Source organism: Schistocerca serialis, chromosome 2 (assembly GCF_023864345.2).
Source record: "Schistocerca serialis cubense isolate TAMUIC-IGC-003099 chromosome 2, iqSchSeri2.2, whole genome shotgun sequence".
In the NCBI taxonomy this organism is placed as follows: Eukaryota; Metazoa; Arthropoda; class Insecta; order Orthoptera; family Acrididae; genus Schistocerca; species Schistocerca serialis.
Genome location: NC_064639.1, coordinates 414,553,513 through 414,578,018, shown reverse-complemented (window position 1 = coordinate 414,578,018; position 24,506 = coordinate 414,553,513). Strand labels below are relative to the sequence as shown.

The window sequence follows — 24,506 nt, the reverse complement described above, 5'->3', positions numbered from 1 at the left end:
AAAGATCATTCAGATATGTTTTATCATACAGCTGAAGCAGAACTAATAATCTGAATAAGGGCAAATTGTTAATTGTCAGTTTCATAGCTTTTCATCACCAGATCTACTATAGAGAAAGTGATGCCAATGTCTGTAAATTGATTCTGTATTTTTTCACCTCTTTTGGTTGCTGAAGGAAAAAGAAAGTACAGTATCATCTACTGTTACTTACAGTATTTTCGGAGATCTCCCCTTCCCCCCCAAAAAAAGTATTGTGGTATTCCCAGAAGAGGTACCTATGGCTAACTGCTCCTGTGTGGTACTGAATTGAGCTACAAGTTGATTTAGAAATTTATTCTGTACCATATTTTACAGACTATAAGACGGTACGGACTATAAGATGCACCTTAATTTTTAATCAATTTTTTTTAAATAACATTTTTACCATTTTTATTATTAGATTGCAAATCCAACTAAAAAAAACTATTAGTTTATAAAACGGAACTGACCTATAAAATCTCTGAAAATCATCATCTTAATGTTGTTCTTCTTTTTCTTCTTCCTCTTCCTCTTCATTGCCATTGTGGCCTCTACATATATAAGATGGTTTTCACTGCCATCAAAAGTGTTGGTACTTATGCCACACTTCTTGAAAGAATTAACAACTATGTCTTCTCTCACATTCGATGACGACTGTTTTATCCACTGACACACTTGTTTGATTGTAGATTATTTTAAAGCTTGCTTCGGCATGAATTCATGTTGTGTTTCATCCATCACCCATTTGTGCCATTCCTCTCCCGTATACACTTTAAATGGATTATTTGTTGAGACATCAATATGTTATTATTCAACATTGAAAGAAAACCAGTGTAGTACTAAACCAAATAGTGAATATGGATGAAACTCTTCTGACAATTGATGTGCCAAGTAACAGAACTGTTGCCATGAAAGGTGCTAAAAGCGTAACTATAAAAACAAGTGGACATAAAAAGATACACAACACTGTCATCCTTTCATGTTGTGCTGCTCTGTTTCCATGTTCTTATGTATGTGCTATTACTTTCAATTTATAACCCGCATTATATGAATATCTTTTATTTTATCCATTATGAAACTAGCTACTAACAGAAATATTAAACTGATCGCAATAATACAAATAACCTTCAGTTCAAGTTCACTGGCTGTGTTGACTGAAATGACACATCACAGGCTAGAAAGTGTTCTGTGTTTATGGTGATGGTGCAGGAGGGAAACAGTGTTAGCAAGCTAGTGAATCCCCGCAACTCGTGTTCATTGCATCAGGACACTGCTGTTGCCGGTTGAATCCAGTGTTGCCTGGCAGAGAGAGGCATTGGATTATGGTCATTTTTAAGACTGACAGAAATATTAAACCAAACACAGGACATTTTTATATTAATTTTGAGTATAATGTGCACCTAAATTTTGGAGGCAATTTTTTAGAGAAAAAAATGCGTCTTATAGTCCATATAAAATACAGTATGTTGTCAGTGGATGGACTGAAATAAATTTTATCATTTTACTACTGAGTGAGTGATGTTCAGCAGCAGATGCAGCACTACAGACATAGTAGTTTGATGCAGCAATCACTCATAAATAATTCTATATAAATGTTCTGATAGCCTATAAGTTGCAATTGCTGTGAAACTATCAAGAGCTAAATTTGGGAGGAACTGCACAACAGGAGGGTGCTGTATAGAAACAAAAACCTCTTAATTTATGGTGTCGGCAGTAATGTAATTCCAATCCCCTGCTTCCAGCTCAAGTTTTCAGGAGTTTTCCAGTGATTGTAAGGCATATGCTGGAACTGGTAAGCTCCTCCCATTTATTCCCGGTTGGGATTCTCCAGTTGTCTCACTATCAGATTGTCTGGTTATTGGCTGAATAGAACTAACTATGACTCTTTAATGGGACAGATATCAAAGAGCCCACTTCACTCGAACAGATATCAAAGAGCCCGCTCTACTCTGAGAAGTTGCGAATGAAAAGAAAAATTAAAAAAAGAGCGTAAATTGATCTTTTCACAAGAGTTTAACACTGAATATAATTCCTACCTGCCCCTTAGCTCTGTATGCAAATTTCGAAAATGACAATAAGACTGCTTGGGTTATCCTTGTGATATATTGTTGCTACTTCAACTTGATGCCCAACCACACCTCGTCTGCGAAGTATGGATAGTACAGACAGAGTTTAGCATTGAGAACCACTCAAGAAACCGATATCATGCATGAAAACCTTTTCTTTCTTCTGTCAGTGTAGCTTATACTTGGTACCATCAGTGGAAATGTTTGTAAAATGGCCATTGATATTCTCATGTCAGCTTAGTGAAGTATTTTGAATCATTTGTGTGTAAAATATGAGACATAGTTTAAAAATTCAGTTCTGAGACATAGTTTGAAAATTCAGTTCTTTGATGCCAGCTATTCATAAAAGCATTACAACTGTCCTTAGCTCTCACGTTGAGGTATCTGCCTTAACAATCACAAGAGTGTTGAATGAGTACTTTGCAGCTGTAGTGCCACGTTACCTATGTGGGGCAGCACTCTTCTCGTGCAATTGTCAGTTCAAATCCCGATGCTTACCAGTGGTGTTTTAAAACTACTATTTTCTTATGGGAATTGAGTTCTGCCTTATAACAACGAACCACAAAATCTTATTACTCAGACATTTTTCAGCATATTTGTGCCATCATTAGGGGTCATATTTTATTGAGGTCTTAATCTCTAGAATGTTAGATTTATGAGATCTTCATTGAATGGTTAGATAGTTTGTCATATTTCATTGCACTGTCCTGGTCCTCTGCATGTTTATCTCTTGTAGGTAAGAGACACAAAAACATACTGTTTTACTGAACAGCATTAGCAAGTTAAAAAAGAAGAAGAGATATGTAGAAAGCAAATTTGTCATGAAATTACAGCTTTTTTAATAGATCTGATGGAAGTGAAGGAAATGTAATACAATAGGATCTGTAGTAGAATTAACGAAAGAATATTCCTGATATCTGGCTGAGAAGTGCAAATGGGTACAGTTGAAAACAGTTGCAGTCCATGGAGCTGCAACAATGTTGAGGCATTGCCATAGGGAAGTCAAGCTCATTGCAACTGTAAGGAATCTTATTTCACCAATTTTACTATAGGACAGTTATTTATAGGGTATCTGGGAGACAGAAATTTCACCAAAATTGGGACAATGCTTGCATTGTTTCATTTACTTCTTGAGACAAAAGACCATACATGGAATAAGAACAATAGAAGTATCAGCATCCTCTCCAAAACACACAAAGCACATGTGAAAATATTCCCCGACCACCTTAGAAAAGAAACATTGAATTTTAATCGAGGAATGGACAAACCAGCTTCAGAAATGAATGGCCCATGTGCAAGCTATGGGCAAAATTATAGACTGGACCAACAACTTCATCAGGATAGGGGAGTCGAGGAAGGAATTACATATCGCTAAAACTATTCTGATCACCAATAGAAGAACTTTTCAGATTCCTAAAGTGCCGCCGGCCAGGGTGACCGAGCGGTTCTAGGCACTACAGTCAGGAACCGCGCGACCGCTATGGTCGCAGGTTCGAATCCTGCTTCGGGCGTGGATGTGTGTGATGTCCTTAGGTTGGTTAGGTTGAAGTAGTTCTAAGTTCTAGGGGACTGATGACCTCAGCAGTTAAGTCCCGTAGTGCTCAGAGCCATTTGAACCTAAAGTGCCAAAAATTGTAGTGGCATGACAAGGACTTAAAAATAATGTGTGCGTTAATGATAACATCAATCACATTTCAGTGACCCATTGATCTTTACACACCATATTAGGTGCTACTCATCACTCATGAGCTGCTACTTCTGCAATGCTTAATTCGTACAACAGGTGCACACCACTGTTTCAGAGATAAGTATATTTAGGTTGCAGGTTAGTATTTGATAGTTGGTCATCGAGGGCTTAAGCTTTTGATCATTAATAGTAGATTCAGTGTTCAAGATTTGAAAATAGCTTTAGCACAGTTGTGTTCATCCACTGATATATTACCTCACGTATATTAACTTAGTGTGAGCTTGATGCAGTTTACTATCTCTGACCTGTTGATATTCAGTTTTGAAAGTACCCAGAACCAACTTACAACATAACTCAAGTAAGCTTTACAATCAGTTATAGATAAATGTTTTCAGCTTGAAGATATGAGGTCCAAAGCGCACACACAAAGTTTTTACAAAAATAGAGCTTTGTGGAAGTCCAGTTTCTAGCCGATACACAAATCTCATAGGTCTGAACTGATTTTTTAACCAAGTCTCAACATCCTGTATTTTCTGAGAGGAAAAAAAAAGTACCCAATAGTGTCTGTTGACAGTTGTAGACTTTGTAACTAGTTTGAAACTAAAATCAGAACATGAAGAGCAGATACTGAGTGCACTACATATAAAATTATGACCTATTCCAACTTCATGGACTTTGTTATCATCATTTTCATTAAGTACATTTCAGTGGCTTGAGTTTTATATAAAACTGCCAATATACCTCCAATTACTACTACTACTACTACTACGTACATGATGTAGACACTAAATTACATTGGCAGTTCTAGATAACAACTGGGCAGCACAGATCAAAGGAATTACGCTTTTGGCCCACTTGTAAATAAATATCAGAAAAATCGATGCACCAGCTTTTCGTGAATTTTTATGTACACAAATTGGGCCTACAGATATAGATAACACTAGTTCACCATAAGATCGACAGATATCAGGAGCATGCATGCTACAATGTCAGAATGATAATGGTGTGCTTTATACCCTTGTGGCTCTCAGCACCTTATATTCTTTCATCATAATTCTTTCCTAGGTATGACAACACTACATTAATATTGACTCTTTCGTAATGTGTAGTTTCCAGTGATATTAGTATTGTTTGCTTACGCTTCACTGTAGTCACAAAGATAATCGCTGTTTGTTATTTATGATCTGTCACTTGCATGTTTCTTTTATCGTTAAATTCTTGTTTTTTCATTACAGAATAGAGATAAAGTCAGTCTAGCCTTGGAAAACATCCCCTAAGTAACACTTTCACTCAAATATCATGAAATAGAGTCAACTCAAACTCAGTAGTGTAATTACAATAATTCAGATATATTACTATTCCGTATCAGTTCTTGTGATACATATGATAAGTGACACATCAGCCTAGAAGAAATTTCACTCAATCTAAAAGAACTTCTCTGTAGAACAGTAATTCATAAAATTGTTCTTCAGATAGAATTTAAAATTTTTAAATACTTTTCTTCACTTTTTAAATCTTTATTTCATAAGTATTACAAATTCAAATAATATAGCTATGTCTCAAACATTAATGAAGTGTATTAATAGCTTCCGACTTATCATGACCGAAACTGAACATAAACTCAGGACATCGTTTAACATATTTTACAGTTCAGAGTGCAGATTTCTTTTGTTATCGTTATTCATGCAGGGTCAGGTGAGTTACTTCAGGATTCTTCTTTGGAAAATGACTTACAATTTGACACCAGTGTAGCCCTGCAATGATGACAGCTTCTCGACAGGAAGACTGTTCCTTCTGTCATTGCCATGTCCCACACTCATAACATGAAACTTAAGAAATAACAGAAATTTTTACAGCATCATGTAATTAAAATATATGAAATCTTCCCCATTTTATTAATGTTATGAAACATGTCTATGTATTGTCCATCTAATGTGTGGCAGAGGATTTTCTGTTCCAAATCATTTTGATAAAAGAATTGTTCAAATTGTCTACAGAACATGTAACTATCATATGTTTGTCATTTTCATTTTACTTACATCATTGTAAACTGCTACTGTTTGTGTCTAATGCTGATGAACTTCCAACATCTAATGGAAAAAGTAATAGAAGTAGTTCGAAACACAGTTTTAACATAAATTGCAATAACTCTAGAATAATGTATAATCAGCTCTATAAAGTAGTAGAAATAAACAATTCACATCAAAGAACCAGTCCACGAGTTTTTAAATTTAGGTTAGTTGAAGACAGTGACTGAATGGGTCGCAAAATAGTAGCTTACTGGTGGACAGTGGAGAAGGTGCATATTGGGAATTAGGGAAGACAGGAAAACTAACAATGGGGTTAGGGAAGAGCCTAGAGGGAAAAATGTAATTCTCACTGTAATGGAAATGAGTAGGAATCGAGTGGGATCTTTGTCCAAGCAACTGGATGGTAATCTGCCAGGAAGTTTCTTATCAGCGCACACTCCGCTGCAGAGCGAAAATCTCATTCTCAAACTGGATGGTAGTTGGACCAAGAATGTTCCTTGCTGGAGTCCACGAGATATGACCATCATCCATCCTCTCATACATCATATTCCATAAATCGCATAATGAAGGAGAGTCTTTATGGTTGTGGAAGGGGGTAAGTTGTATATTCATAGGCAAAAGTAGTCACTGCAAGCAACTTCTGTAAAGTTTACCAACAACAAATTGTAACTAGTGTTCACCCACTCTTCAGTGACCTCCTTTGTTATGCACAGTTGGATGATCGTTAATTGTAATAAATGTTCATGGAGTAAAAATATTGGCTGAGTGTAGTGGTAGTTTTAAAGAAAAAATACTCATCTGGTTTTTGAGGATCTCCTTCAATCTGTTGCTTGAATTTCTTCTGCCTGGAACCAGATTCTCTTGTAGATCTGGAAACCTCATAGGGCGATGTGTTTGTTGAATAATGTAGACGGGTCAATCCATATAAAGTAGTCCAATAAAAATTAAGTTGGTTACTTTGAGAGGCACCCACGTGCCTTGCTCATTCTGTGGCATCAAGCAGTCAGGCCTGCAAGATGAGTGGTCTGCCAAGCGAGTGGATTCATTCTTATTTATCGAGTAACATGAACTCTCGTACTCACAATTAAGTCACTAATCAACCTCCTGTATGAATAATACGCAACGGAAACGCACATCTGACTATCAGTAATTTACAGAACTCTGACTGTTCACTACGCACTGTTAATACCACATCTTCCTCTTTTTTTTCAATACGTGGCCACCGCACTGAATATGAATGGCGCACACATTATAAATTCGGGACATCATGACAACATACAATTCGAAGGAAAAGTCCACCAATCTTTTTCTTTTCACTATCTTATTTATTCCGATAAATTCTATAACCTAAACACACAAATTCTATAACCTACAACAATAACACATGAGAAATTCCGCCCAGTGGGCATGGCTTTACATTGGTGATTCTCTACCTTATGGTCTCGTAATTATTTAACGCTACAGTGCACTTTCTGGATAGGATGGTGGATCTTTTATTATACCTCACACTTCGACTCTCACAATCAACATCACGAAACTTGCCTCCAGACCGAGCGGTACCGAAGGAACAAGCATAACCCACTAATCTTTTGAAACTACCTTGCTACTCTCCCATGCAAACCACACATACCCAAATTACATGACATACACCACACTACAACATGGAATACAATACAATAAATAGTCACAACGCTATCTCTTTCAGCTTTCCCACTTCAATTAGTATTTATCCCAGTTTCACACGACACTGCCCCACTTTGTAATTCTACTTTCCTACTATGAACTCTGGAGATATATGCAAGTCTTCTTGTGCAATGCAAGCCAAGTGGCGTTGCTGGATAGACGGCTGACTCACCTTGCTTCTCTCTCAGAGTTTGAATCTAGCGTCACACGGAATCATACCACGCAAAGTAATATTAAGAACATATTCATCACACACGCGAGTCCTCAACTGATACCATGGACGAGTACTTCTCTTTATCCTTTGTCTCATACACAGATTGAGACTCACACAGTACTCACCACGTGGAAGTACTCGTCTCTAATTTCAAGTCCTGCACCCGCCCTTTCTTAAATATTTCAACTTATGGTATACACGCTATTTCTTAAATATTTCAACTTATTGTACACACGCTAGTAATTCAACTTAATTTAAGCACACGGAAGTATTTCAACTTATTGCTACACGTGGTTTCATTGTGACCGTTGGTCACTTCCGAAGATTACTACGATCCCATTAATATTACCTGCCTGACATTTAATTCTCCCCACAAAAGTTCCTGAAATAGAGAAATTATTATTTCAAACTACTCTTAAATATTCCACATGCATACCATGCCTCCACTCTTTTGTCTTTACGGAGCACACCCAAGACAGGTCTTAACAGCACAAGATCCAGCAGCAGAGTGCTGAAACATGGCCGTTCTTCAGGTCCTCTCGCACCTCTGTCGAGGTGGGGGAAGACCATACTACAGTATTGGTCAGCCACATTTCAGGCACTCAAAGCTCCGGTAAGTTTCATCTCTTTGGTTCCAACAAAGGTGGCCAAAGGATCGTCTCAAAGATGATCGTATATTCACATTCACTATCTGCGGTTAGCAGACGGCCATACATTCATTCATTTCACAGATCTCACCAAACTGGATGTAGGGATTTATTTTGTGAGAGTGCACATGTGATCAATTAAATAAATAAATTGTCATTCTTTCCCACACTGGTATCCGGCTTCACTGTATTAATTGAAATTGAGTTGTTATTAGAAAAAATATGTTGTTGTGACAAAAATAATGAAGTATGTTGTACCTATTTTCAATGTCGGGCGGTACTGTACCCTTTCAACTTGACCATATTTAAATATTTTAATTTTTTTATTTGTGATTACCCTATAATTGAGAAGTTCAAAACAGTTTTTAAAAAAATTTCACCTTTCACCTTTACTGAATGACAGCCATTTTTTGTTCGTAAGGGCGCAATGATGTTTCAGTTTAGAGACGTTAGCAAAAATATAAATACCTCTGCACTGGTTTACAACATTGCAATTGACATGATTGTTTTTAGAAAAGTGTCCTTTACAACATTGTCTATTACACAAAATACCCTAAATTCAAAAAATAACCAGTCAAAATGACCTCCAAAGTTTGGTATCCAAATTTTCAAAAAAATTCACATTTTAGGCCCAAAAAGAACAAACCAGGAGTAACTTGTAAGAGTCTATTTTTTCCTATTGTTAGGTATCATACACTATTAGCCTCATATAGAGCAAGAAGGCTTACAAATGTTTCCTCAATTTTTTATGAATTTTTGAAATTTGAAAATTTTCATTTTTTGTTAAGTTTGGGGTTAGTTAAGTCAGGTGGGACTGAATATAAAAATATGATTTCTGCACAGTTTGTACACCTATATGATAGCAACTTACTGTAAAAATTTCAATATTGATATCTGACTGTGAACAAAGATATGAATTTTTGAAAATGAGGAGATAATTCATCTTACTCTAGAACTGACATTACGGCTTTGCCTATTCATTTGCAATATTGGCAGGATATAATCAAGTATTATTGAAGTAAGGTACTGAATTATGTGCAAAAAGTGGAAACATCACTGAAATAAACATTAATATTATTGTGACGTACTTAAAATAAATATTTTCAATTTACATCCTTCGAGATGCGACTGTTCCTAAACCTGGTGGTGCAAACTTATTCTTTCAACCTCTACAAGCCACCGCTGTCCATCATACACACATGCCACTGTGTCGTTCAATGTTAAAGACAGAGATGTAATTTTACTGATACAATGATCCTCATAAATTTCGGTTTCTGATGTTACATAGCATCGAACTAAGTTTTCTGCAGTGCCAAGGAATTTGTGGAAATGCCTTGTTCCTTTTATTGCTTCACAGTTTTCAAATCTGGTTTGAAATGTTGTTTTCATATGCAGAACCACTTCTTCTTTCTTGATCAGAAAATAGGTAATGGCTTTAATATTATCCTTGCAAAAGACATACATGTCCTGTACTGTGAGAATTTGGTCTGTGGTTGATCTTTGTAGGCTGGCTTTACTCACTTCACATTTTGCTGTACCTCCTACTCCATCACATGCATTTTTGCCATGGCAAGATGCAAAAAAGTGCCACAAAAAAGTGCCATTCAGCCTCCAACCCAAAGTCTACTTTGTGGTTGCACAGATTTGAAAAATTCTTTTTGTTCTTATACTGACTACCATTTCCATCTGAAAAGTATATCAGCTTCTCAACCTTGGGAAAATTTTCTGTTATGTAATTTATTACATACTTTTGAAACACATGTACAGCCAAAGTGTTGTGCTCCAAGTAGTCATTTAGAATGCAAAGTGAGGAACTGCAAACTTCATCTTTCTCATTTTTAAAATAAAGAATAAACGGAGGCACTGTTGCCTGGTCATTGACCCAGTGGTACCCTTGTATCGCATCCTGAATCACAAATGTAAATTTTTTTCCAAAATCAGCTAGCACTATGCATTCAGTTTCATGAAGTTGTACTTTTTTGTCCTTCAAAAACTTACTTTGGATTTTAGAAACATAGTGGTGACTTTTGAGTTTTTGTTAAGTTATCAGTTAAAGATTCCAAGTACTCTTCCTGATATTTAACCACTGTTATCATATCTGCCCCGTCAGTTGTGACCCACTGTTTGAAGGTAATACTGTCTGAAATTTCCTCATCATATTCGTGAAACAATTCAATAACGGTTTCGGTAATGGGCCATTTTTTACACAAACTCATCGTGCAGTGTCACAGACCATTAAACCTAGTAACTCTTTGTAGTTAAGATGACTGAGTTTTCCACCTGAAATCATTAGTTTGACATTTTGATGATATAAACAAACACGTACGGAGTGTGTCCCTGAGGATCCAGCCAAAATACATCACTTAGGGCGGAGGTCACAAAATTTTTACCTTCCAATTTTGCATTCAGGATGAGAATTTATGAAAGCTACATAAAGTTCATATAAATTTGACAGTGTTAGTCATTTCTGCTTTGTTACTTTCATCATCTTCAAAAAACTGCTGAATCTGTTAAATTGTTTCTTCACTTATACCTACTCCTTTCTTCTTTCCTAAAACCGGAAGAATGCCTTGCTCTTTCACTAACTTTTGGACTAGTTTAATCAAACGATGAGAAATGTTGAATTCATGAACTATTTTTTTCTCTTGGCAATGAGTCAGGGAGCAAACTTAAAATTTTAACTTTTTCCTCTTTAGATGTCACGAAACATTTAACTTTTAATTTCTCTATTAAGTTCAAATATTCAGTGTCAGATGTTGCTGCTGGTAGATTTTCTTCTTCTTTAGAAATAATGTTAGTATCTGTATTATTAAAGCATGATTCCAAGTCTCTTCTAATTTTGTCTGAAATTTGTTGTACCTTATTTTCTTTTTCTGGTACTTAATTTTATTATTTTCGAAGCAGTAGATTTGGCTAACTTAGAACAAGCAAAATCCAATATGCTAACAGCTTCCTCATTAGGAATATAAATGTTATTAACAAGGTTAGATGATTCTGGTTCTGGATTCACAACAAATATTTTTGAGTAACAATTTGGGCACAGGGAATTTCCAGGAACCACATTACGTTTCACTTGGGAAGCTGTTTCTCTCTCATATAACAAGGACAAATGTTCAAGTTTTATTTCCCTCAAACCTTTAGTAATAGGCTTTTTATGAGCTTTAAATGGATCACAGCACTTTCTTCCAAAAATGTGGTTGTACTTCAGAATATATTTTTTCTCATGATTCTCACACACTGATGTTACGGAAGAACTTACTCGAAATTTAAACAAAGTTTGTCTAACTTCCTCAAAGTCATTGACATTTTTCAAGTTTTTTGAAACTGAACCGTAAACTGTTTTGTGACATGCTTCACTTGCTATCTGTCTAACGGAGCACTGTTCATCCATGTTATTGCATTCCAGTTAATCTCTCAAAATTAATTACAAATTACACACAGAACAAAACACATAACACATTCTACACTCTCGATGAAGTATGTGCATCCACTCCTACAGAGGTTTCAGAACAGACTGACTACAACAACGCCACACCCAGCAAAAATGTTCTTCTACATTGCCACACCCAGCAAAAATGTACTTCTTTATTGACAATAAACTTAAATGTAAATGGGCATTTTTATTACCATAGAACAAAAGCGGAAGCTCCTATTGTTTAATATTGCATTATTAAAAATAAATGAACTAAATGAATATTGGGTGATAGTGTTAACTAAATATATGTTGTTGTTGTGGTCTTCAGTCCTGAGAATGGTTTGATGCAGCTCTCCATGCTGCTCTATCCTGTGCAAACTTCTTCATCTCCCAGTACCTACTGCAGCCTACATCCTTCTGAATCTGTTTAGTGTTTTCATCTCTTGGTCTCCCTCTACGATTTTTACCCTCCATGCTGCCCTCCAATACTAAATTGGTGATCCCTCAATGCCTCAGAACATGTCCTACCAACCGATCCCTTCTTCTAGTCAAGTTGTGCCACAAGCTCCTCTTCTCCCCAATTCTATTCAATACCTCCTCATTAGTTACGTGATCTACCCATCTAATCTTCAGCATTCTTCTGTAGCACCACATTTCGAAAGCTTCTATTCTCTTCTTGTCTAAACTATTTATCGTCCACGTTTCACTTCCATACATGGCTACACTCCATACAAATACTTCATGATAAGACTGCCTGACATTTAAATCTATACTCGATGTTAACAAATTTTTCTTCTTCAGAAACGCTTTCCTTGTCATTGCCAGTCTACATTTTATATCCTCTGTACTTCGACCAGCATCAGTTATTTTGCTCCCCAAATAGCAAAACTCCTTTACTACTTTAAGTGTCTCATTTCCTAATCTAATTCCCTCAGGATCACCCGACTTAATTCGACTACATTCCATTATCCTCATTTTGCTTTTGTTGATGTTCATCTTATACCCTCCTTTCAAGGCACTGTCCATTCTGTTCAACTGCTCTTCCAAGTCCTTTGCTGTCTCTGACAGAATTACAATGTCATCAGCGAACCTCAAAAGTTTTTATTTCTTCTCCATGGATTTTAATACCTACTCCGAACTTTACTTTTGTTTCCTTCACTGCTTGCTCAATATACAGATTGAATAACAACGGGGAGAGGCTACAACCCTGTCTCACTCCCTTCCCAACCACTGCTTCCCTTTCATACCCCTTGACTCTTATAATAAATTTTATTACAGTGAAACAATAAATCATTTAAATAGGCAACAGCTGTAAGATCAGTTGTAGAGTAATGTGAATTACTTCTTCATTCTCAAAAATTTATATCTCGGTTCACAGTCAGATATCAATGATGAAATTTTTACAGTACGTTGCTGTCAAATAGGTGTACAAACTGTGCAAAAATCGTGTTTTTATATTCAGTCCCACCTGACATTACTAACCACAAACTTTACAAAAAAATGGAAATTTTCAAATTTCAAAAATTCATAAAAAATTAAGGAAACATATGTAAGTGTTCTTGCTCTATATGAGGCTACTTGTGTACGGTATCTAACTATAGGAAAACAATAGACTCTCATAAATCACTCCTTCTTTGTTATTTTTGGGCCTAAAAAGTGGATTTTTGAAAATTTGGATACCAAACTTTGGAGGTAATTTTTACTGCATTATTTTTGAATTTAGGGTATTTTGTGTAATAGCAGTGTTGTAAACGACACTTTTCTAAAAACAGTCATGTCAGTTGCAATGTTGTAACATAACCCAGTGCAGAGATATTCAGATTTTCGCTAATGTCTCCAGACTGAAAAATCTTCGCGCACCTACAAATAAAAATGGCCGCCATCCAGTAAAGGTGCAAGATAAATAATTTTTGAAAAACTGTTTTGAACTTCTCAAATATAGGGAAGTCACATATAAAAAAATTAAAATATTTAAAAATGGTCAAGCAACAATCACTGGACCACTTAATATGGATTGACCCAGATGACAAAACTGATTCATTTGTAATTTTCATATTTAACAGCCCTAGATGCCTTGCTGCCATCAATTACAATGTTCTCTCAGTGAAATAAATCTCATTTATAAGTAGCTCGAGAAAACTTTACATATCTCCTTCCTTCCTTCCTTCCTTCCCACCAGACAACAAACAAACAACTGGCACCCAGTTAACATCATTCCAAAGTACATCTGTAAAGATATAGCTATACTAAGATCGAAACATAGGACATTAAATCAAAAATAATTTATAGAAAATGAAATTCACTCAACAGCACAATAGAACAATTATGATAACATATATTCACATAAACAAAAATTTATATTTTTATAGTACACTAATGTTGTTTTTTTTCCTCTCATAGGGGTTACTTGTGTTAACACTACATATTATACAGTGGGAGTTTGAATCATTTAAAATAAGCTTGAAAAAAAGGATTAGATCGTAAATTTGAGAATATACGTGGTCCAACCGGCTTATTGCATGTTACACTCCCTGGGGGCAGGTGTACACAATGTTTACAAATTTGAAAAGTAGAACATGCAGTAAAACAAGTGTTTTTGAAATATCATCATAGGTAATTGTGGCCTGAATAGTTGAAATATGTTAAAAGGAGGCGTCTGGTGTGCACTGGGGGGGGGGGGGGGGGGGCAGAGAAACGTCAGAATTACTTCTTAACTGAGTTGAAGTTAGGTGAAAAGAATACTTGGCAAATCGTTAGGCAAAAGCAAATACTAACTCATGTTGAAAAAACAATTGAAAAAGGTTATTTTTCGCAAAAAAAAAAGTTAGATTTCGTTATTAACTATGCTGTTGAATTTTGTACAAATACTAATTTGTGGTGAATGTATGTTGTTCATATGATTTGTACCTTTCACCCTGTGGTATTGTAAGTATTTATTTATTTCCCATCATGTGTAAAGCTTGCCATCTATCGGCTCTGGCAAATTTTGCTACTTCCTTCAAACTGTATGTTATAAACTGTTTATATGAAATTAAATTAAAACTACATCTAATTTCTGTACACTATTTATCTGTAGTAAGTCCTGGTATCAGCAGATCCAAATGTGTATGCCTATAGCAATTACAGCTGATTTACTGCAGTTAACCATTTATTGTTTGACCTCATTAAGTGCCCTTATAGATTTATTGGCAGTAACATGATAATACTTCTCCATTTTAGGAAGCACCAAAACATACTGATGCCACAAGCATGCAGGAGATGATAGACACTCTCACTGAGCAAAAGCTCTCTCTTGTTATTGAGGTAATGTATCATTAAATTCACTGTTTAATAAATTTAAGATTGTTGCAGAATATTGTGTGCTTTTGTACATAATGCTTGTGGGAACATACCTTAATGCTGTTGCAGCCCAGAAGTTTTCAAGTAGTGAAGCAAAAAGCAAAACTTATAGGTTGGGATTTCAGTTGAGGAATCCCTCTGCATCCTGTTACTCTGTGATTATCGCCACCGGCTTTTGTATTAGTTCACTTGAAAGATTTTTTCCTGGAGTAGGACTGAACTTATTGACTAGAATGCTAGGAGACTTGCCGTATGATATGGAAATTAACAACAGTTGTAGTGGAAATGATAGTCACTTGAAAGTGATAGATTATTAAAAAAATTATGAAACAATATGTTAACAGAAAATAGATGGGATAGAAACAGAGGTATGAGAAGAGATTCATCATATAGCAGAAGCATTGAGTTGAAACACAACGTACCTACATCCTTCACTTTCTCTCCTCATCTCTCCCTTCACTTTCCCCCTCACCATCACCTCTTACGATTGCACCTTTCTTCTTATAACCTCACCCCTCCTCTTACAACCCCACTTCTCTGATACATGCCCTACAGTCGTGCATCCATGCCACTGCCTTAACTCCCCAATACTGCCCTGATACCTGCCCATGCATGCCAACCCCACCACTGCTCCTGCTCCCCAGTGTGCCTTAACACCCTACCACTCTCTGCTTTGCAAACCACCTTTCACACTCCCCGCCACTGGCCACACCACCAACTTCTCAAACTTGATCTCACTATGCTGCCACTCGTCACTCTGTTACCTTCCTCTCCTCCCTCCTAAGCTCCCCGTCAACCTCAGCCCCCTTTCCTCCCTTCCCCCACTCTTTCTCTCTCTCACAATCTTTTCCTCCCTCCGGCCACTGCTTCCTGCCTCCCCCTCTGGCTGCCCCTTTCCCCCTTCGGCCAGGCCTTCCTGCCTCCCACCTGGGCGGCTCACAATTTTTTTATGAATATGTGCATGTCAGCACCTACTTCTTTTCATGTGCTACAGCCTCCCAACACTGACTATCCTTACTTCTCTTTCTTTCTTGTGGTGGCAGCTTTTGATGTTGATCTGGCTACTTTAGTGGATGCTGATTTATTTTCAGCATTTTCATTTGTTTCTGTTATACTACTATCTAATTTCGGTCCCCTTCGGGTTTCATATACAATTTTTTTTTTTTTTTTTTTTTTTTTGTGTTGTGTGTACTGGTTTGGGAAGAACACCTTAAATAGTGCCTACTGCCTAGTGTTGAGAAGCCTGTGTGCTTGGTAACTGCGTAGATTCGTATATACGCTTAAAAGCCAAAGCGATACCCAATGTGATAGATGTAGTGAGGTTGTTATGTACTCTTTTGGAAGAGCCCTCTGACAACGCAGGGGCCACACTTGTGATGCCTGAGCTGCTAGCTCTCTATGCATGCCAAGCAGTAATGAAACATATCAAATTGAACCAACACTATGACTGTTCTGATCAGCCTTATGAACATGTAAGTCTAAATATTTCTGTATGGACAGTTTTAATCCTACTGCGTACCTAACATGGTTACCCACATCAAAAAGGGACAAGATAGACGACTGGGACCAAAACAATTTACAAAATACCTGGTGTGTGCTGGATCAGATAGAGATACTTTCATAGTGATAAAACCATTTATTATATTTTTTTATGCATCATCAGGGTGTATACACCCCAGGACAACTGGGAAATCCAGGAAAAACTCATCCAGGAGAAATCTGGGAAAATCCCAGAAATTTTTCATTGTTTCAGTGTTCAGTTAAATTTTTGTAATTTTTCAGGGTAAGAACTGATTCTCTGACAAAGAATTTTGCTTTAGTCTGCTACTGCAGAGTAATACGGTAGCAATGAGGAAAAATCACAGAAAAATGCTAGTATAAAACTTAAATTGCAAAGAAAATGTGCCATTTATAGCAACAAAACACAGTACACACGCAAGTGTCTGCTGTCAGCCAAATGTCAAAGACTACTTCATAACAACAAATTGCTTTCGAAAATTTGAAATTTGTGGTAAGGTCTTATGGGACCAAACTGTGAGGTCCCTAACTCAAACTAACATATGCTAAAGGCAACACTCACACACATGCCCGAGGGAGGACTCGAACCTCCGACGGGGGGAGCCATGCGGACCGTGACAAGATTCCTCAGACCGCGCAGCTACCCTGTGCGGCCTCTGCTTTCAATTAGCATGATGTCACATTTGTTTAATTTAGAATTTAGTTTAGTTTGAGCTGTTGCCAGCAGGCTCATGCAGATGCGCAGTGCTGAAGTCGCATATGAGTAGTACCTTCTCCCACTTCTTGGTACTAGAAGTGTGGCTGTTAGCTGTATAAGCAGTAGTTGCAAGCAGCCAGATGCTACCCGGAAAAATCTTTTTTGCATGTCCAGGCTGCCAGACTTGCACATGCGTGGAGCAGGCTGAGTTGTATTGGGTGGAGTCTCCATGTGACCTGCATTTATGTTTCCTGATTTTGCTGTTCTCTCTTCGTTTACAGCTCTCACGTCAAATGAAAACAAAACGGATTTCTGTGGCTGGGCGCTATCAAGTGGATTAAAACACATTCACATAATTATGGAAGACTAAAATATATTATTGGCAGTCAAACAGATTTTATTTTATTTCCATGCTATTGCCAGTCAATCATCAATCACCTTGTAGAACAATGAAGTTGTTTTTGTCAGTTTGCTAAAGAAATGTGGCTTTTATTAATCTTTACTGCAGAGGCTGCCTTTGTACTTAAAAGAAAGTATTTCATTCCACGTTATTGGCTAGTTTCAACTATTTCTGAATTTAAAGTAAATGTTTTCATCTTTTGGCACATGTGGCATTAAGCCATAATAAGGAAACAAACATGAGATAATACAGTATGGGTACTCCAAGAAAATTGGATTCCTGAAAACCAAACTGAAAAGCTTTAGCAGAATTTTACATATCTGCCTTGCATGAAAAACAGTGTTTTTCGATCACAAGACATGTCTGATACCTCGTCTAGGCTTGACATTATTTCTTAATTTGTGTTGTTTACATCTTAAATTTGCAGAATGCCATTCTTCAGTAAATTATAGGCTCGCAGCACACCGTGTTTTATCATTGTAACTCCTTACTTTATATTTACTCCTAGAGTAGCAATGTAAACTACCAATTATACAGTTTCTTGGCTTCACAAGTAATATTAATTTTTATGTAGTTTGCAAAAGTCATAAAAAAACTTGGCATTCTGGTCCAATCTGCTGGAGTTGGCAATCATGTGTGCGTGACGTGTGTTTGCTTGTGTGAATGAATTTTGTGTGTTTATCTTTTGTTTTCTGATGGAGGATGTGGCTGAAAACTCATACGTAACAGTCTTTTATTTGTAACTGTCTGCAACTAAATGTGTCAACTTTACAGTAAGTAACAGTCTATCTTTTCCCTATATTGTTGACATTCCAACCTGGGTTTTCTGTTGTTCGATTTTGTGGGAAGCTTATTGCTGTTAGCTCTGGGGTATAGAAAAGACTTTTTTTTCAGTTTTGCAAGAAATTTTTAATCCTTTTTTCCTTCTTACTAGCTTTTTGTAGTGCTGTGTGGATTTAAACTTGATTGGAGGTGCTGCAGGACAGTGTTGCAGGAAAAAATAAAATTAAAGAAAATAAAATCAATGCTAAAGACACCAAACAGCAAAATATTAGGGTACCTTGAGTGGTAGAGTCTAGCTTTAAAATGAATATTGTGCCAAGGACTACTTTCTAATTTTGCATTCCTTATCTTGATAGGGTACGATAAAACAATTGTCCTAAGTACAATAATTTCATATGTACCCTCCAAATAACATGCTGCAATGCTGCACATGGTCACGTGATGCCCGACTACAAACAAAATTCCAAATAGAAATTTGACAAAAGGTGTATCAGCAGAGCAAACACCAAGTATGGGCTTCCTATGTCATTGTAGCTGTGCATGCGAAATAATGCCTGTTTTCTGGTGCTCTTTGGCAACTGCTCAAAAGAAACTTTTTTCAAAAAGGTTGCGGGAAAATATTGCGAATGGTCATTTGAGAAGCCTTACATTCAAAATAAACTTGCTTTTACACGAGATGAATTATGTTACATGTGAGAATATCAATTGAATCTCTTATATCAAGGAGTGTTTCACTCTCATTCAATTCATTTCCAGAAGAGCAGACACTTGTTGTTGTTGTTGTTGTTGTTGTTGTTGTGGTGGTCTTCAGTCCTGAGACTGGTTTGATGCAGCTCTCCATGCTACTCTATCCTGTGCAAGCCTCTTTATCTCCCAGTACCTACTGCAACCTACATCCTTCTGAATCTGCTTAGTGTATTCATCTCTTGGTCTCCCTCTACGATTTTTACCCTCCACACTGCCCTCCAATGCTAAATTTGTGATCGCTTGATGCCTCAAAACATGTCCTACCAACCGATCCCTTCTTCTAGTCAAGTTGTGCCACAAACTTCTCTTCTCCCCAATTCTATTCAATACCTCCTCATTAGTTACGTGATCTACCCATCTAATCTTCAGCATTCTTCTGTAGCACCACATTTCGAAATCTTCTATTCTCTTCTTGACCAAACTATTTATCGTCCATGTTTCACTTCCATACATGGCTACACTCCATACAAATATTTTCAGAAATGACTTCCTGACACTTAAATCTATACCCGATGTTAACAAATTTCTCTTCTCCAGAAACGCTTTCCTTGCCATTGACAGTCTACATATTATATCCTCTCTACTTCGACCATCATCAGTTATTTTGCTCCCCAAATAGCAAAACTCCTTTACTACTTTAAGTGTCTCATTTCCTAATCTAATTCCCTCAGCATCACCCAACTTAATTCGACTACATTCCATTATCCTCGTTTTGCTTTTGTTGATGTTCATCTTATATCCTCCTTTCAAGACACTGTCCATTTCATTCAACTGCTCTTCCAAGTCCTTTGCTGTCTCTGACAGAATTACAATGTCATCGGCGAACCTCAAAGTTTTTATTTCTTCTCCATGGATTTTAATACCAACTCCAAATTTTTCTTTTGTTTCCTTTACTACTTGCCCAATATACAGATTGAATAACATCGGGGTGAGGCTGCAACCCTGTCTTACTCCCTTCCCAACCACTGCTTCCCTTTCATGTCCCTCGACTCTTATAACTGCCATCTGGTTTCTGTACAAATTGTAAATATCTTTCGCTCCCTATATTTTACCCCTGACACCTTTAGAGTTTGAAAGAGAGTATTCCAGTCAACATTGTCAAAAGCTTTCTCTAAGTCTACAAATGCTAGAAACGTAGGTTTGCCTTTCCTTAATCTTTCTTCTAAGATAAGTCAGAAGGTCAGTATTGCCTCATGTGTTCCAGTGTTTCTACGGAATCCAAACTGATCTTCCCCGAGGTCGGCTTCTACTAGTTTTTCCGTTCGTCTGTAAAGAATTCGTGTTAGTATTTTGCAGCTGTGGCTTATTAAACTAATTGTTCGGTAATTTTCACATGTGTCAACACCTGCTTTCTTTGGGATTGGAATTATTATATTCTTCTTGAAGTCTGAGGGTATTTCGCCTGTTTCATACATCTTGCACACCAGATGGTAGAGTTTTGTCAGGACTGGCTCTCCCAAGGCCGTCAGTTGTTCCAATGGAATGTTGTCTACTCCCGGGGCCTTGTTTCGACTCATGTCTTTCAGAGCTCTGTCAAACTCTTCACGCAGTATCGTATCTCCCATTTCATCTACATCCTCTTCCATTTCCATAATATTGTCCTCAAGTACATCGCCCTTGTATAGACCCTCTATACACTCCTTCCACCTTTCTGCTTTCCCTTGTTTGCTTAGAACTGGGTTTCCATCTGAGCTCTTGATATTCATACAAGTCATTCTCTTATCTCCAAAGGGCTCTCTAATTTTCCTGTAGGCAGTATCTATCTTACCCCTAGTGAGATAAGCCTCTACATCCTTACATTTGTCCTCTAGCCATCCCTGCTTAGCCATTTTGCACTTCCTGTCGATCTCATTTTTGAGACGTTTGTATTCCTTTTTGCCTGCTTCATTTACTGCATTTTTATATTTTCTCCTTTCATCAATTAAATTCAATATTTCTTCTGTTACCCAAGGATTTCTACTAGTCCTCGTCTTTTTACCTACTTGATCCTCTGCTGCCTTCACTACTTCATCCCTCAGAGCTACCCATTCTTCCTCTACTGTATTTCTTTCCCCCATTCCTGTCAATTGTTCCCTTATGCTCTCCCTGAAACTCTGTACAACCTCTGGTTCTTTCAGTTTATCCAGGTCCCATCTCCTTAAATTCCCACCTTTTTGCAGTTTCTTCAGTTTTAATCTATAGGTCATAACCAATAGATTGTGGAATTTCTTTTATTTCATCATACATTTCTTCAATTTTTTCGTCATCTGCAGAGCTAGTTGGCATATAAACTTGAACTACTGTAGTAGGTGTAGGCTTCGTATCTATCTTGGCCACAATAATGCGCTCACTATGCTGTTTGTAGTAGCTTACCCGCATTCCTATTTTCCTATTCATTATTAAACCTACTCCTCCATTACCCCTATTTGATTTTGTGTTTATAACCCTGTAGTCACCTGACCAGAAGTCTTGTTCCTCCTGCCACCGAACTTCACTAATTCCCACTATATCTATTTCCCTTTTTAAATTTTCTAACCTACCTGTTCGATTAAGGGATCTGACATTCCGCTCTCCGATCCGTAGAACGCCAGTTTTCTTTCTCCTGATAACGACATCCTCTTGAGTAGTCCCCGCTCGGAGACCCGAATGTGGGACTATTTTACCACCGGAATATTTTACCCAAGAGGACGCCATCATCATTTAATCATACAGTAAAGCTGCATGCCCTCAGGAAAAATTACAAAAAATTTTACTGGCACTTTTTTTTTATATATCCTGAAGGGTAATAAATGCAAAAAAGACCAATATTATATGTGAAAGCTTAGCTTTCCTTGTAGCTAAACTGGATGTATATTAATTTAAACCATAAACTTTTCCTGTTTGTATGTTTGCGGTACTTAACAATGATGTTGCTATTGACTGACTGCATCCTGTGTTCTTCGGTGTGAACGTCTGCAGTCATTGGCTGGTGAGTTAACTTGATGTAAGCGCATCTCAGTCTTGATTCCGGTGTCTCGGAAACTAAAGTGCTGTGTTCGATGGGAATTCACATTTATAATTAATATGCAGCATACGTATTGCTACACATAAAAGACCTTTCAAAATGTGCAATTTTTTTTGCTCGATTTTGTTTCCGAAGGGACCAGAAAGTTCTGTGCCAGTGTACATAACCTTTACCCAGCCCCATATCTACGATGTTTCCAAACCAGGGCAAAAACTTGATACTGTTAAGAATCGATACTCCAACAAAGGATATTACTGTATCCCGCTACTGCAGAATAATACTGCAACAATAAAATGTGAACGAGAAAAAGAAAAACTTAAATAAAACATAAATTGCAAAGGAAATGTGCCATGTACAACAACAAAACACAGTGCGCATACAAGCTTTTGCCAGCAGCAAAATGTGTCAAATTCTTTAGAAAGACTATGCAATGCTTCATAACAGCAAATTGCCTCGAATGAGTAGTGTGACGTCACAACTGTTTACATTAGATTCGTTTTAGCAGTTACGAGCGGGCTCATGCGCATGCGCAGTTGAGTGGCATATGAGTAGTACCTTCTCTCGTTTCTGGCTACAGAAATGTGGCTGTTAGCTGTGTAATCAGTCGCAACAAGAAGCTAGATGCAACAGGGAAAAATTTTACTGGGTCACCAAAGCTGCCAGATTCACGCATGCGCAGTGGGCCTGGATCTATGAGGGGGGGGGGATTCATATTCTTGAGGAGAAAAAACGTAGTTTCACAAAGTGCCTTACATCCAGTGCAGGTTGGTCTATCGATTACTCATATGATTTTGATGTGCATCCTTGTTCGTTTTTGAACACACTCTGTAAGTTGATTTCTGAATGAATCGTAAGCCGCACGAGGTAGCCGTGCGGTGTAGGGAGACTTGTCACGGTTCGCACGGCTGCCCCTGTCGGAGGTTTGAATCCTCCCTCAGGCATGGATGTATGTGTTGTCCTTAGCGTAAGTTAGATTAAGTAGTGTGTAAGTCTAGGGACCGATGACATCAGCAGTTTGGTCCCATGGTAGAAAAAATCATAAGTTGATTTTTGAATGCGTGCATAGTGTACGTGATGCAGGCAAAAGGGGACCGTGCTATATAAGCTGAGCGGAATAAAGCCGAATGAGTGATTATGTGGTTGATTGGGTTTGCAAATGATCAGCGTTGTTATAATTATAACTAGGGAAATCCATAATTTCACACTACCAGAGTGGAAAGAAACGACTAACAGGAATAATAGGTAAGAAAGACTATGTATTATCTTCTCAGTGTATCCAGGAAAACTAAATTTTGTCAAATTTTTGGCCAGAGCGCTACACTAGTAAGGGCCAGTTGTACAGTCCCCATCTAGCAGCCGCATAAGTTCTATTCTGGAAGTAATGCGGAAAATGGTTTGTACGAACCTAACAACTCCTAACCGGAGAATAATCAGGAATAGCTAAACCTGTGATTCTGGCAGGGTTAGCGAATAAGTTTTTACAAAGGCAGGAATAGTTCCAGAATTGGTCATGACAAGATTGTTTGTTAGAACGAGGAAAGAGAAGACATGGGGACATCACACAAATTAGGGAAGAATATGACGATTCCAAAATTACATAAAAATCTCGTACTACTACTTTCAGATCTCATGCTCGAGAAATGGAGCGTATGAATGAAATGTGAAACTATTTTCTAACATAAAGCTTCTTGCTTGTAGTAGGCCTAATAGGCATTTTATGTTGGTCTTCATGAATTATATTCTGTTGTGTTATAAAAATGACCATTTGTGCCAAAACAGTCTCGTTTATTTGGTGTGTGTTACAAATGCAGTGTTAGAATGGCTTATTTTGTTTTATTTAGCAGGCAGTGACAAAATAGACATAATCAGATCAAGAAACCACACCAGTCTTGGGCATTATTTGTGTTAGCAACTTTTTCAGTATTAGATAACGACATTTCGATTTTTCATGTAGCAAAACGTTTGACAAACTTTGATGAGGTAATAGATTCTGTTGCAGAAAGGAAAGCGCGCCGTGTAAAGTGGTAGCAAGATTAGAGAGACACAACAAACTATGCTAGGAGCTAAGGATTGAAGAAATGTGTACTGTATTGCTTGTCTCTTGTCTTCACTGGTTTTATGTACCGTATGCTATATTTATATAGTAGAGGGAAACATTCCACGTGGGAAAAATATATCTAAAAACAAAGATGATGTAACTTACCAAAGGAAAGTGTTCGTATGTTGATAGACACACAAACACACACACACAAAATTCAAGCTTTCGCAACCCACGGTTG

At 37.3% G+C, this 24,506-nt stretch overlaps 1 protein-coding gene across 1 annotated transcript in view; it reads left to right on the top strand.

Moving 5' to 3' along the window:
• Nucleotides 1–24,506, top strand: part of LOC126456027 (tropomyosin Cha f 1.0101-like) — a 98,101-nt gene that overhangs the window by 26,416 nt on the left and 47,179 nt on the right. The window contains exon 4 of the mRNA XM_050091782.1: nucleotides 14,980–15,063. Within this exon, the coding sequence (XP_049947739.1) occupies nucleotides 14,980–15,063 (84 nt within the window). The remainder of the gene's footprint in view (nucleotides 1–14,979; nucleotides 15,064–24,506) is intronic.